The sequence below is a fragment of the Pristis pectinata genome, chromosome 2, assembly GCF_009764475.1.
Source record: "Pristis pectinata isolate sPriPec2 chromosome 2, sPriPec2.1.pri, whole genome shotgun sequence".
NCBI lineage: Eukaryota > Metazoa > Chordata > Chondrichthyes > Rhinopristiformes > Pristidae > Pristis > Pristis pectinata.
In genome coordinates, this window is record NC_067406.1 from 130,324,786 (window position 1) to 130,337,504 (window position 12,719).

The 12,719-nt window shown below is 35.7% G+C and overlaps 1 protein-coding gene across 1 annotated transcript in view; it reads left to right on the forward strand.

The window, feature by feature from the left end:
- The window catches only part of rnf170 (ring finger protein 170), a 34,014-nt gene extending 22,556 nt beyond the window's left edge, over positions 1-11,458 (forward strand). The window contains exons 5-7 of the mRNA XM_052036130.1: positions 900-973; positions 7,343-7,453; positions 10,086-11,458. Coding sequence (XP_051892090.1) covers positions 900-973; positions 7,343-7,453; positions 10,086-10,355 — 455 coding nt within the window. The 3' untranslated portion in view covers positions 10,356-11,458. The remainder of the gene's footprint in view (positions 1-899; positions 974-7,342; positions 7,454-10,085) is intronic.
- The last annotated feature ends 1,261 nt before the right edge of the window (positions 11,459-12,719 follow it).

Here is a 12,719-nt window from a genome sequence, read left to right on the forward strand (position 1 = left end):
ATGATTTTGAATTATTAAAGTTCATTATGTTTATCATTCTGTACATGTAAAATGTATTGTTTATCCATCACTTTTCAATGCAAGATGGAGTGTCTATAGTTATCTCTGAAGAAGAGCATTTACTGTGGGGAAAATATGGAATTTAGATAACTTTGTATTGATGAGGAAAACAAGGCAGACATCAAAGTTTCTTCATAGATTTCAATGACTAGTATTTGAAAATCGAAGTAACCTTGCGGAAGTAGGAAAATAAACTTCAGTGAAGACAACTAGCTTTGAACATCAGACCCATTATACTGCACCATTGTGAAACATATATAGTAGATGTGAATTCTTTTCAGGCTTGAGATTTTCCTGTATAATTTCAAACCTTGTCATGTTCTTAAATATTAATTGGGGAAATTAGATTCAGTTATTTAGTTGGGCTGAATTGTCGCACTGCCTGTGCTCCCTGTCCACCTGCAATTTTTCCAAATGCAGAGGGTCATACAAGCTAAACCACCCAACTCCCTGTACCCATTGAATAAGCAGTGAGTAGGCCTCTTGCATATCCAGAGGTCTGATCCTGGAATGTCCTATATGTCTTCAATAGTTTGCTGCTTGTCAAAGTTTTTAAATGTCCCTGATTAGCCTGAGGCTTTTAATAACTAATGGAGATTACTAATTAGAAAATCATTTTTAAATTAAGAAGTTCAATTATGTGAAAACATTAAACAATTGGCAGTTGGCCTCTCTAAGGCCAAAATTCAAGTTATAAAACTTTGCACAAGGAAGAGAAAAACATTTCTAGGACTAACATCACAGCTTTTATTTTTGTGCTAAAATATATAGCAGTATGAGAATTGGTAAAGTAATCACAATGAATTTATCTTGCAATTCATCTTTTTTTCTTTTCTTAGGATCCTGCATTGTTGCATATTGGACATATGGAACTTGGTTGGGAGCAGTAAATTGCCCCATTTGTAGGCAAATGGTAAAAGAAGACATGGATTTTTTTTAAAGATTCATTCATGGCATGCAAATGTAATTGGCAAGAATAGCATTTTTATCTGTCCCTAAATCATTTTGAGAAGGTAGTGGTGAGCAACCTTATTGAACCACAGCAGTCTGTCTGGTAAAGGTACTTGTATGGTGATTATTCAATGAAGAGAACTGAGAATTTTGTATTCCCAAGTCTGAATGTTGCCCAGATCTTGCTGTATGTCATCACAGACTGCTTTGTTATTTAAGTAATTTCAAATTGAAGGAATTGAAACTGTAATCATCAGTAATTGTCCACTTGGCTGAACTTCTAATGCAGGGAAGGTCATTAATGAAACGGCTAAAGATGGGTATGTTTATTTATGCTGCCAGAGTGTTAAAATAGAGGTTGTTGTCGTTCAAAGGATAAGGGGGTACATACAATTGTAGTTTTCAATAAAGTGCTTGAGTCTTAATAGGAGTAGAAAAGACTTTGTTGCAGGAATGAATCTTGCATTATCTTTTAGCCTATCAATCCATTTAATTCCTCTCCCAACTGCTTGTTCATTTTCCAAGCACTGATGTTCCACTGTCTACTAATCTGTAAAGGAAACTTCCAGCTCTTACTCCCAACAAAATTATGTTGAAGTAGTAATGTTAATTCAACTGAATGTCATTTATTCTTAAATGTCCCATGTTATTAGTTGATTTTATTTGATCAATGTATTCAGAAATTAAAAGCAACAAATATGATAGTGTCTCTGAAAATATCAGCTATAAATTGACTCTCCTAAATTGACTTGCAATTTTTGGATCTTTCTCCTATACAAAATCACTTGCTGAACTTGAAATGGAGTGGGCAGAAAAAGTAGAGGTATAAATGGGTAAGATTTATCAACTTAAAAGCAGCTACTTTTTCTAAAAATATGTCATGGGTAGTAAGTACCATCTTGGAACAAAGAAAAGATTAAGTGATTTCTGTATATATTAACAAAAATAATACGTAGATTTTAGTCTTCGTTCCATCAGGCACCTGTGGGGGGGGGGGGGGGGGGGGGGGTCAGTCAGAATACATAGTCACTCTCCACACAGGAAATTTTTGTTTGGAGTTATTCATTAGCTGCATGAAGAGCAGCCAGATGCAGATTTGGACAGCGGAATGTTGTTTAGTCAGAATGAGGATACTTTGGATTACAGTTAGTTTATTGTCAATCAGGATTAAGTACTAGAGGGAAAAAAACAACTCAAAGGCTTCTTACAGTGTGGAGTGCTTTCTAACAAGTGGCAGTTGAAGCCAAGTGTACTTAATATTGAAGGTTATTGGGAAAATAATAATTAGTAAATGGCCTTATACACTTGTACAGGCACAGTAGGTTGAAGCCACTTGTCCTGTGTTGAACATTTTGCATACTTATATTTAAGAAGTAAAGGTTTTAATTAAATCCCTCGTGGCACCTGATTCAGCTTTGAGGTGAAGTGCTTAATAGAGCTGCTGAGTCATCTAGGGCCAGTATTGGATTTGAATCAGAATCAAAATATTTGGCTGTATTAGCATGTTTTCCATTTTCTGTCTATCAGACTAACTTCATTTATCTTTTTGAAACAAAGCCTTGTGAATCAGTGTCCAAAAATGATTGATTTTATTGACTCAGATTGTGCAGTTAATGACAAAGCAAACTGCTTACTGCTGACCTAAAAAAAATGCATCTTGTTTAATGAAGAATTCTCGTAGACAAGAAATGAAAGTAAAATTTTTAACTATTTTAAACATATTGCGGAGCAAACTTTAATCCCTCACCATTTTGATGATTTTTTAAATTTTTCCTGGCAAAATGGACAATTCCTGTACCAATCCCAGTGGGACACCACACATTACATCTTGACCAAGAGAAATACCCATTTAGGTCTGCTGTGCCACCAATCTACTATCCATGCCAGTATGTTGCCTCTACACCATGAGCTTTTATTTTTCACAATGACATTGGATGCAGGACCTTAGTCTTATGGAAAATCTAAGCACAGTACATCCATTTGTCAGTAGCACATGTTACTACTTCAAATAGTACCAATAAAGTGGTCAAATTGTTTCACAGAACCATGCCTGATTACCCCAAACAGTTCTAAGTGTTCTTCTATAATATCTTAAGAGTCATAGAGTTGTACGGCATAGAAACAGGCCCTTCAGCCCAACTCGTCCGTGCTGACCGTGATGCCCATCAACAATAATCCCAAGTGCCTATGTCAGGCCCCTATTGCTGTCCTCCTTTCCTATCCAAAACTGTCCAAATACCTTTTAAATGTAATTGTATCTGCCTCTATCACTTCCTATGGCAGCTCTTCCATATAGTTACCACCCTGTGTGTGTGTGTGTGTGTGTGTGTGTGTGCGCGTGTATGTGTGTTTGGGGGGGGGGGGTTGGGGGGGAAGCTTACGCCTCAGATCTCCTGTGGGAAAACTTGCCCCTCGTTTCTCCAGCCAATAGTTGCTTTTAATATTTTCTGTATGAAAGATGTTAAGCCTGTAGTTTCCTGCTTTGTCTTTCCTTTTAGTGGAACCATATCTAAATCTAGCGAATTTTGGAAAATTAAACAAGTACATCAACCAACTCAAGTACTTTAAGACTAGAGGCTGAAGTCCATCAGGATCCATAAAATTGTCAGCCCACAGTTCTAGTTGTTTGCACAGTACCACATTACTGCTGATTGTCATTTTCCTGAATTCCTCCCTCCCTTTCAGTTCCTAATTTGAAGCAATTTCTGGGATTATATCATTTATAGTGAAGACTAATGCAAAATATCTATTTAATTTATCTGTCATTTTGTTGTCCACTTTTAATTCCTCATACTCACCTTTCATCAGACCAATGTTCACTTTGCTAACTCTTCCAAGTATCTAGACAAACTCTTGCCATCTGTTTTTACTTTACTGGCCAAAACAACTTTATCTTGTATTTTTTTTCCTTCCTTATTAATCTTTGCCTTTCTTTGCTATTTATTTATATTCTGTCCAATCTTCTGACCTGCCATCTGTCTTTGCACAATAATATATTTTTTCTTTAAGTTAATACTCTAACTTTTTATTTAGTTAAATACAGATGGTGAGTCCTCCTCTTGGAATTTCTTTCTTGTTGGAATGTATTCAGTATGATAGCCTTAAATGGGTACCACTGCATCTCAATTGGCCAATCCCTTAACCTAACCTCACCTTAGCTAGCTTTCTTTTCGTGATCTCGTAATTGCCCTTATTTGAGTTTAACATACTTGCCAAGGAACAATTCTTCTCCTCTTCATATTGAATGTAAAATTTTAATTATGATTACAGCCAATTAGATGTACCTCCACCATGAGGACATTAATTGTCTTGTTGCACAATATCATGTCTATTATAAGCCTGCTCTCTGGATGGTTCCTGAGTGCACTATTTAATGAAAACAGGAATTCATTTAGCCTCCTTTGCCTATCTGATTCTTTCCAGGCTACATCTAGATTAAAATTCCCCATGATTATTGTTGTAACTTTGCAGCATGCCATGCTCCCATTATTTCTTCCTTTATACTTGGTCCTACCACATGGAAATTGTTAGATAACCCACACACCACTCTCACAAGTGACTTAAGTGACTTTTTCTCTTATCTCCACCCAAACCACTTTCATGCCCTAGTTTCCTAAACTTGGGTTATTTCCTCTTTATTATCTAAGCTTTATTAATTATTAGAAGCACTCTTTATTTTTTTCATAATTTCTTACAAATTGCAATATTCAGATCCCAGTCTATATCATCCTGCAGCCATGTGTCTGTAATGGCTATCAGATCACATATTTATGCTCTTAGTTCATCTGTTTTGTTTTGAATGGCACATGTATTCAGATATGAAGCTTTATTTTTGTCCAGTTTGTTACTTTTTAACCTTGAGCGTTATTTGCTGATTTAATCTAAGACTTGTACTATCGGTTCCTGCCACAGTCTGTCGTTTCCCATATTAACACTTTTCTCTACACATCTTCACTTGCCATATCTTCGCAACTTAGAATATTTACTCCAGCTGAATGTTTAACAGTTTAAATCTTTTAACAGTTTTGTTAAAAGTGAAAATAAGCTTGTATTATGGATATGTCATTGTTTTTGTAAGATTTATGTTAAAACAGTCTTTTAGGGAAGGAAATTTGGCATCTTTGGGTATTAAATATCTTGATCTTAGGCCATCATCATGGTTCATTCCCAAACCACTAGCTCCATCCTATAAAACTAAACCAGATAGTTCATGTGTCATATTTGATCCCAAGTTATATATAGTTCCTCAATTCTGTGCCAAGGCTAAGATGACCTATTTTCACCTCTGCAACTTTACCCAATTCTTTGGCTCTTATGCTGATACACTCATCCATGCCTTTTTATTTTTAGACTTAACTGTTCTGATCCTGGGTTTCTTCATTCTACTCTACGTAAATGAGCTCATGAAAATCTCTGCTGACCTTGTCCTAACTTGCTCAGTCCGCTTCACACATCCACTGTGTGTTTACTGACCTAAATTGGCTCCTGGTTGGTTAGCAGACACCTGAGTTTAAAATTCTCTAGGTTGGCATGCAGATTCTCCTGGAGAAATTTGGCAGTCCTCTGCAGGAGTCCAGTGGTGGAACACAGTTGAGAAATCACTGATGGAGCCAACTGTGAATCTTTTAAATGATTTTTAGTTTTTTTTAATGTCTGTGACATACAAAATCTTCTTAAACTATCAAAAGAATAAAGTTAATTAAAAACACAAATAATTAAAAGAGATTAAAGGGAAAAAAAATTGAAATGACTTTTCCCTTTTACCTCAGTCATCTGGTCTAGAATCCCAATTGTGTCCTGCAAATTGCCTCACCTGGCATGGGATGAGAGAGGAATAAATTGAGCTCCACCATTAGCCTCCATGTGATATCTAGCAATGAAATTTGGTTACATATGTGACACCATATTATCAGTTATTTAATCCCAGACCTACATCCTTGAAAGCTCATGCGCAGGAGAGTTTATGACTGAGCAAACTTAACATCATCCAACCCATTGATTGCATCTGTTCTCAGTTTAACATTCAGCAGTAAATTTGCCCTCTATCACAATCAGTTTGCTTCTACAGGTATTTGCAGAACTTGAGATCCATCTAAAATATTATAACCTACCCTTGCTCTTTATTAATCATCATTTTCAACATTTTTTCAGATTTCTGTAATTGTTTTTTCTTATTTCATACAGTTTACAGACCATTTAAACAGTTAATATATGTATTCACAAGTTGCATCCAAGAAATTCAAACAGTTTATATCCACATGATTCTATTTGGCTCTACTATTTGCTGTTTATATGCTATTTGGTTTGTGCCATTAAAGCAAATTGTCTTTGCCATTCCAGAAATCTATATCTTGTTATTCACAGATTGTTTGTGCCATTTGTTCTTTTTTTTAAAGAATTTAATTTTTGCCAATAAAAATATTAGCACCGTGAAACACTGAGACCTAATTTTTATATGCACAAAACACTGATACAATATATCCAATGCCTATGAGACTAGTACCAAAAAGATTTTAAGATTCATCAGATGTTAGAATTTAAATTGCTCATACTTGTTAGCAAGGCTATGTAAACATCTCTAATTTTATACTATAATCTTAAGGCTAATTATAGCTCCTTCATTAGTGCATCTTAGAATATCTTGGAAGTATGCGTGTATTTCCTGCCTGCCATTGTGGGAATTTAAGTTGGATGATTTGGGAATTGGTGCAATATCTTTATATTTGCACATTTTTTTGAATCAGTAAAGTGTAGTTTATCAGAGAGTCTTGTCCAACTATTCACTGCCATACAACCGGCAGGCTTTTATAGGAAAAAGTTGGAATAGAATAGCAGTTCAGTTAATTTTATTTCAAACTGTCTCAGTGATGCTATTGCTAGCAGATCCTTAGTAACTGACTCTTCAATACTCCCTTGCATGCAGTGCATAATTTCCCATCTCCAATAATGCTGCTGCATAGCATATAACCCCCACACCCATATACAGCCAGAGTCAATCAAATGGCCCCTTGGAAATCCTGAACCTTGTCTGCTTGGTTAGCAGTATACGATGATACTGCATGTACCACCAGTGTTCTGTTTTATTTGAAGCTTATTAATAATTCAAAACTTCCTTCCATAATCTGTCATTAATTGATATGATTGTGAACAACACCATAAGTTCAGAATTTGAAAAGACATTGTGTTCCAAGTAACTATATAAAGGCAAAATTTGAGTTGAGCCCTGTCAGTTAAAATAATGTTAATGATAATTTAATAGACTAATTGTTATGTATGCTTTGATTATGTACAATGAAAATGTCACCATTGATTTTAATTATCTTGTAAGCAGGTTACCTTGTTGTTTCCATTGTTCACAATGAATGACCAACATCCAGAGTCTGTACAAGTTATTCAAGATATTAATAATTATAACAGAAGATTTTCTGGTCAGCCCAGATCTGTAAGTATGCTGGAATCTTACGATGTAAAGCATAATGGAAAAACTAATACCAGTCAACATAAGTAGGAAAAAAGTTTACTAACAATATTTTTGACTTCAATTTTTAAATATTATACTTAAGTATTTCTCCACCTCATGTAATATAATTAAATCCAAATAGTTATGCATCTTCCCTCTAAATTTCACCCTGCTTTCCAAAGCATAACTTTTAAAATCCTTCTTCCTCGTATGTGGCACTGAGGGTCTTTAATTATTCAGAGTTCTGAAAAGATTACTTCTGTGCAATTTTCCTAGGCATTCTTGACTTTAAAATTTTTCAATGTCAGTTCTATTGGTTTTGCCTATACTGTCATACAATTATTCACTAGTTACATGATCAACAGCTAATCTTGTTTTATGGATTAGCCCACTCTAACTCCTGCTCAGACAAAATCAGTTTCATTAAAATCAAGTTCACTTGGGTACAATCTAACTTCTTTCCACACATAACTGATTTTCTGTATGATTAATCCAAATGCTGCAATCTGATAATGGTACAATAGCAATTTATCAAGATTGAATTGAATGTGTGTGTGTATCCCAAAATGGCTATGGAAAATTTAAGTGCCCTAATCCAGAGGAGTTTATAATTTTCATCAAAACCATTTGTCATGTTTGACCAAATTACCTCTTCCTCATTCTGTACTTAAGTTGAGTGGGAAATTACTTGCATCTTTTCTCTGCCACCATTTCCCAACCTCCTCCAGCAGTACTGGCTTTTTCAATAGATTATGTATGAAATCTTCTCTCAAATCATAAGTACCTTAAGTACCCACCTTGAAAACTGGCCATTCACTAAATTACATGCTCTAGTGATCCACTTGCTTTATTCAGATTTTTTTAGTTCTATGTGACAGTTTGACCTCTAGAAATCAGGTGAATGCACATAGTTTCATTGTGCCTGAGAAAGACAAGATCCACTCAAACACCCAATCACTTCCTTCCCTTTTTATTAATATTATTTCCCTTTTTATTAGTATTACTGGCCACATTTTTTCCAATTGTCTCTGAGCCTACATGATTCAACTATTTCTGGAAACATATTTGGATAGACTGGAGAGAGGGTTTTAATAGGAAAATAGCCAACCCTGGCCATGAGCTGCTAGAACAGTGACTGAAATCTGTCAAACAGCTCTAACAGCAAGGTTATTTTAAAAAGAGATATTGCTATGCAATGGAAAATGAGAGCTGCTTTTCATTCTTTTAATTTCGTGCATTGTATAAAGCTTTGTCTGCACAATATATTTCTTAGGCTCTGTAATTCATTTTTATTCCCCTGTATTCTGGTAAGTTGCAGAATAATATTGGGACTCGTGCAATAATGTTTTATTCTAGATACATTCTTGCATATGTCTTACTTTTCAAAAAGCAAACAAACACATTCCAACTGTAAACTCAAACTGATTTAATTAAGAGAAACATTTAACATTTCTGATCAGAGACCCTTACTCAGACAAAGGATCACCAACTTGAAACATTAATTGTTTCTCTTTCCCCAGGTTTGCCTGACCTGCTGAGTGTTTCCAACACTTTGTTCTTATTTCAGATTTCTGGTTCCTGCAATTTTATTTCCACATAAAGCTGATTTATTTTGTCTGTAATATGTGAATAAACAGAATAAGCTTCAATGAAAGGTTTAACCATTTTCTGCTACTTCAATCAATGTGAATGCTTTTGCAGAATGCATATTTCACTTTACAAGATTGCATCCTGAACAGACTGGAACTAAATGCCTTCTGCCTCAGACCTGAAAAACAATTTGTTGGTTCCTTCATTTTGAATGAGGCTTCCTCAAACCACCATTCTTGCTTTTTAACCCCACCCTGACCAAACTCCATCTTTCCCAGCCACAACCCTTTGAGTCACGAGTGATTACTTTATCCTCTAGTGCCTCTTCTGATTGGGTAGTATTGAACTTCTGTTGTTGTGAAATTCTGTAGAATTTGCCAATGAAATCCTTGTTTCATTATCCCAAAATGATTAGGCAACAGTTTAAGAATTTGCAACCAACAAATTTCTTCCGCATTCTTGTCTCTGCAACCACACCCCCCCCCCCCCCCACGTTTTATTTTTACTTTCTGTTGAATGTCACGTTTCCACATTCTCATCCCAGCCATCACCAGCATCTTTTTCGCCCTTCTTTCCCCACACACACACCCCCCCCACCCATTTTCTTTTCTTTACTTTCCGTTCAATGTATTTCAATGGCAGACCCATTGGCAAAGTCCATTAAATTTCCTAACCTTCCAACTCAGAAAAACATGCTTCGGCGCTGTGGAGGTTCTCTTGGTAGTTTTAAACCAAATTTAAATAACATTTTAAAAAAAACATTCAAGCAAATAGTTTAAAAATAGTTGCCTACACAATCCGGTCAGTTCTAAAAACATGATTTAATTCCATTCAATGGCTTCAAAGTTATAAAAGAAACTGTCTACGTATTTACACTTTCAGGCATGTTCCTCATTTCTTTCATTTTAGCAGCTTTGAGCTGTTACAATTTCATATTTTTGTGTGATTGTGGACATGTATGAAGAACAGCATCATCCTTGCAAAAATTACTGTTTTAAAAGTAAGTAATCACATTTCGTTGCAGCTTATGGATCGTATAATGGATCTACCCACACTACTGCGCCATGCCTTTACAGAACTCTTTTCCATCAGCGGTCTTTTCTGGATGTTTCGAATACGAATTTTCCTCTGCCTGGCTGGTGCCTTGTTCTATTTAGCATCACCACTGGACTTCATTCCTGAGGCTTTCTTTGGAATTCTAGGATTTCTAGATGACCTGTTTGTTATTTTTCTGCTTCTCATCTATATTTCTATAATGTATCGAGAGGCAGTAACTCAAAGATTAAATAGGTGAATTAATGTTCTTATAATAAAAAAAAGATTGCAACTAAGTTAACGCATGTTTTCCTGTAAAGGACTTACTTCTGACGAGCAGGTTAGTCTGTTGCAAACAAAGAGCTCCAATATTGGATGACTAAAAATGCAGTGCTTAAATTTGCCATTACAGCATCTTGCCTGCAAATTAATGCAAGTCAAATTGAAACATAAGGAAATACTAAGCTGCTTTGTAGTTTTCAAACTGGTTTTCGTGCATTTAGAGAAAATTTGAATTATTGAGAACTGGAGAACATTCATTGATTGAGAGGTGTAATTAGGGTAATCAATTTGGGGATTATGGTCATTTTTTTTGTTAATGTGAGCTTTGTTTAAATGAAAACTCAATTGGTAGGAAATCATGTAGCTAGATTTCTTCTGATTTCCACCTTGTATATTAAAAAGGAAAACTGATATCTATTGTGTGTGCAGTTAGGAGTTTAAATATTAAAGCAATAGCCATTACTGTAAATACCCTGTTGTTTTTGTACCTATATTTTCTACAAAGTTCTATTTTTTTTTGATACTGTTGTAATGATTTTTGGATTTTAGGCATGTAACAAACTGAACAAATTGCTCATTAAAAATTTGATTGCTTTGTTTGTAATTAATTAAACCATTCATTTCTCTAGAAAGCACTGCTATCTTCATAACCAGATTCTCAAGAATAAAGATAACTAAGAGTTGGAGGTGATTAACTTTGAATAAATTAAAGGATATGGTGGTTATGGAGGTTGAAATGAGAAATGGTACAATAGTCTGCTGAATTAGAGTATGATTTACTTCATAATGGCTTTTAGATTGGGAAATTTAAGTTTTGAAAATAGAGATGGGCATCTTACTAGCATCATTACGATTGGGGAAAGTTGATTTGGATTGTCAGTCTTTTTCCCAGGTAAGGGAGTCTAAAACTAGAGGGCATAAGTTTAAGGTGCCCTCTAAGATTCAAAGGGGACCTGAGGCAAGATCCCGCTGCCACCTCCCCCACCCCCACACGGTGGTGGGTATATGGAATTAACTGTCAACTGTGGTGGTAGAGGCAGGTACAAAGTTTAAGACATTTGGACAGGTATATGAATAGGAAAGGTTCAAGTAAAGGGCATAAATTCATTGTGGTATAGATGTTTAAATTCTAGTTATTTGAAACTTATTGAAATATTCAAAATTTTAAATGAGGAACTGTGTACCTTCCAGATAGTAACAGGCTAGATCACAAGAGACTGCAGATGCTGGAATCTGCAACAACAATCTGTTGGAGGAACTCAATGGGTCAAGCAGCAGCTGTGGCTTTGCTCTTTGCTTGAATATGACACCATGGATTAGAATTATGATTTACCCATGTCTTACACTGAGGATGTCATAAAGCTATACACAATTTCTATCCACATACCTGTCCCTTCCCACAGATGCTGCTTGACCTGTGTTCCTCCAACAGATTGTTTGAGCCTAGATCACTAATATAGCTTCTATTATTTTTTGATTTCTCATGTTAAATGTCATTAAATTTTCTCTACCAATATCTGCATTGGTACTACCTTAACAGCACACAAAGTATATGCTGCACATATACCCAATAAAAGTTGGAACTTAATCTTACAAATTGCAGTAATAATTAGTTACTGCTATTAATATTTAACATTGAGTTGGAAAAAAAGTTCATATCCAGATCACATGAAGCCTAAGTAGAACTTCCAAAGATAATGAACAATATACACAAAGGTGGTGATCCATTGGTTAGTTATGTGCAGTGGCTAGTCAACAGAAGTGAAATAAACACCAGAGCAAAGACAAAATTCCTATGGTCTTCACCTTCCACTGCACCAGCCTCTGAATTCAACAATTCCTTTGTAATATCTCCCAGCTCCAACAAGATTCTGTCACCAGATACACATTCCCCCTTCCTTTCAGCATTTCAAAGGGACTATCCTTTAACAATGCCTAAGCTTTGCTCTTCCATCCCCACCAACCACTCACTATCCTGTGGCACTTTACCATGCAACTGCAGGAGGTGTGATAGCTGTCCTTCCACCTCCCAGCCTGAAAGCAGCATTCACTTGCACTTTTTCTGACCTAGTGCACTGCATTTCAGAGTCCAGTGCGGTTTCCTTTACCTTGGAGAAACTGAATGCAGAGTAGATGGTTGCTTTACAGAGCACCTTTGTCCAGTCCTCAAGACCAACTGTTAATTCTCCATCCCACTGTGACCTACCTGTAGACTCCTGGACTGTGACAAGTCACGATGCAAGCTCAAATTACATCTCATTTTCCATTTCTAGCCTTTCAGAGTCTTATGTAAAATTATCAAATTCCATTTCTGCCTGTGCCAAAACTGACCACTTTAAGT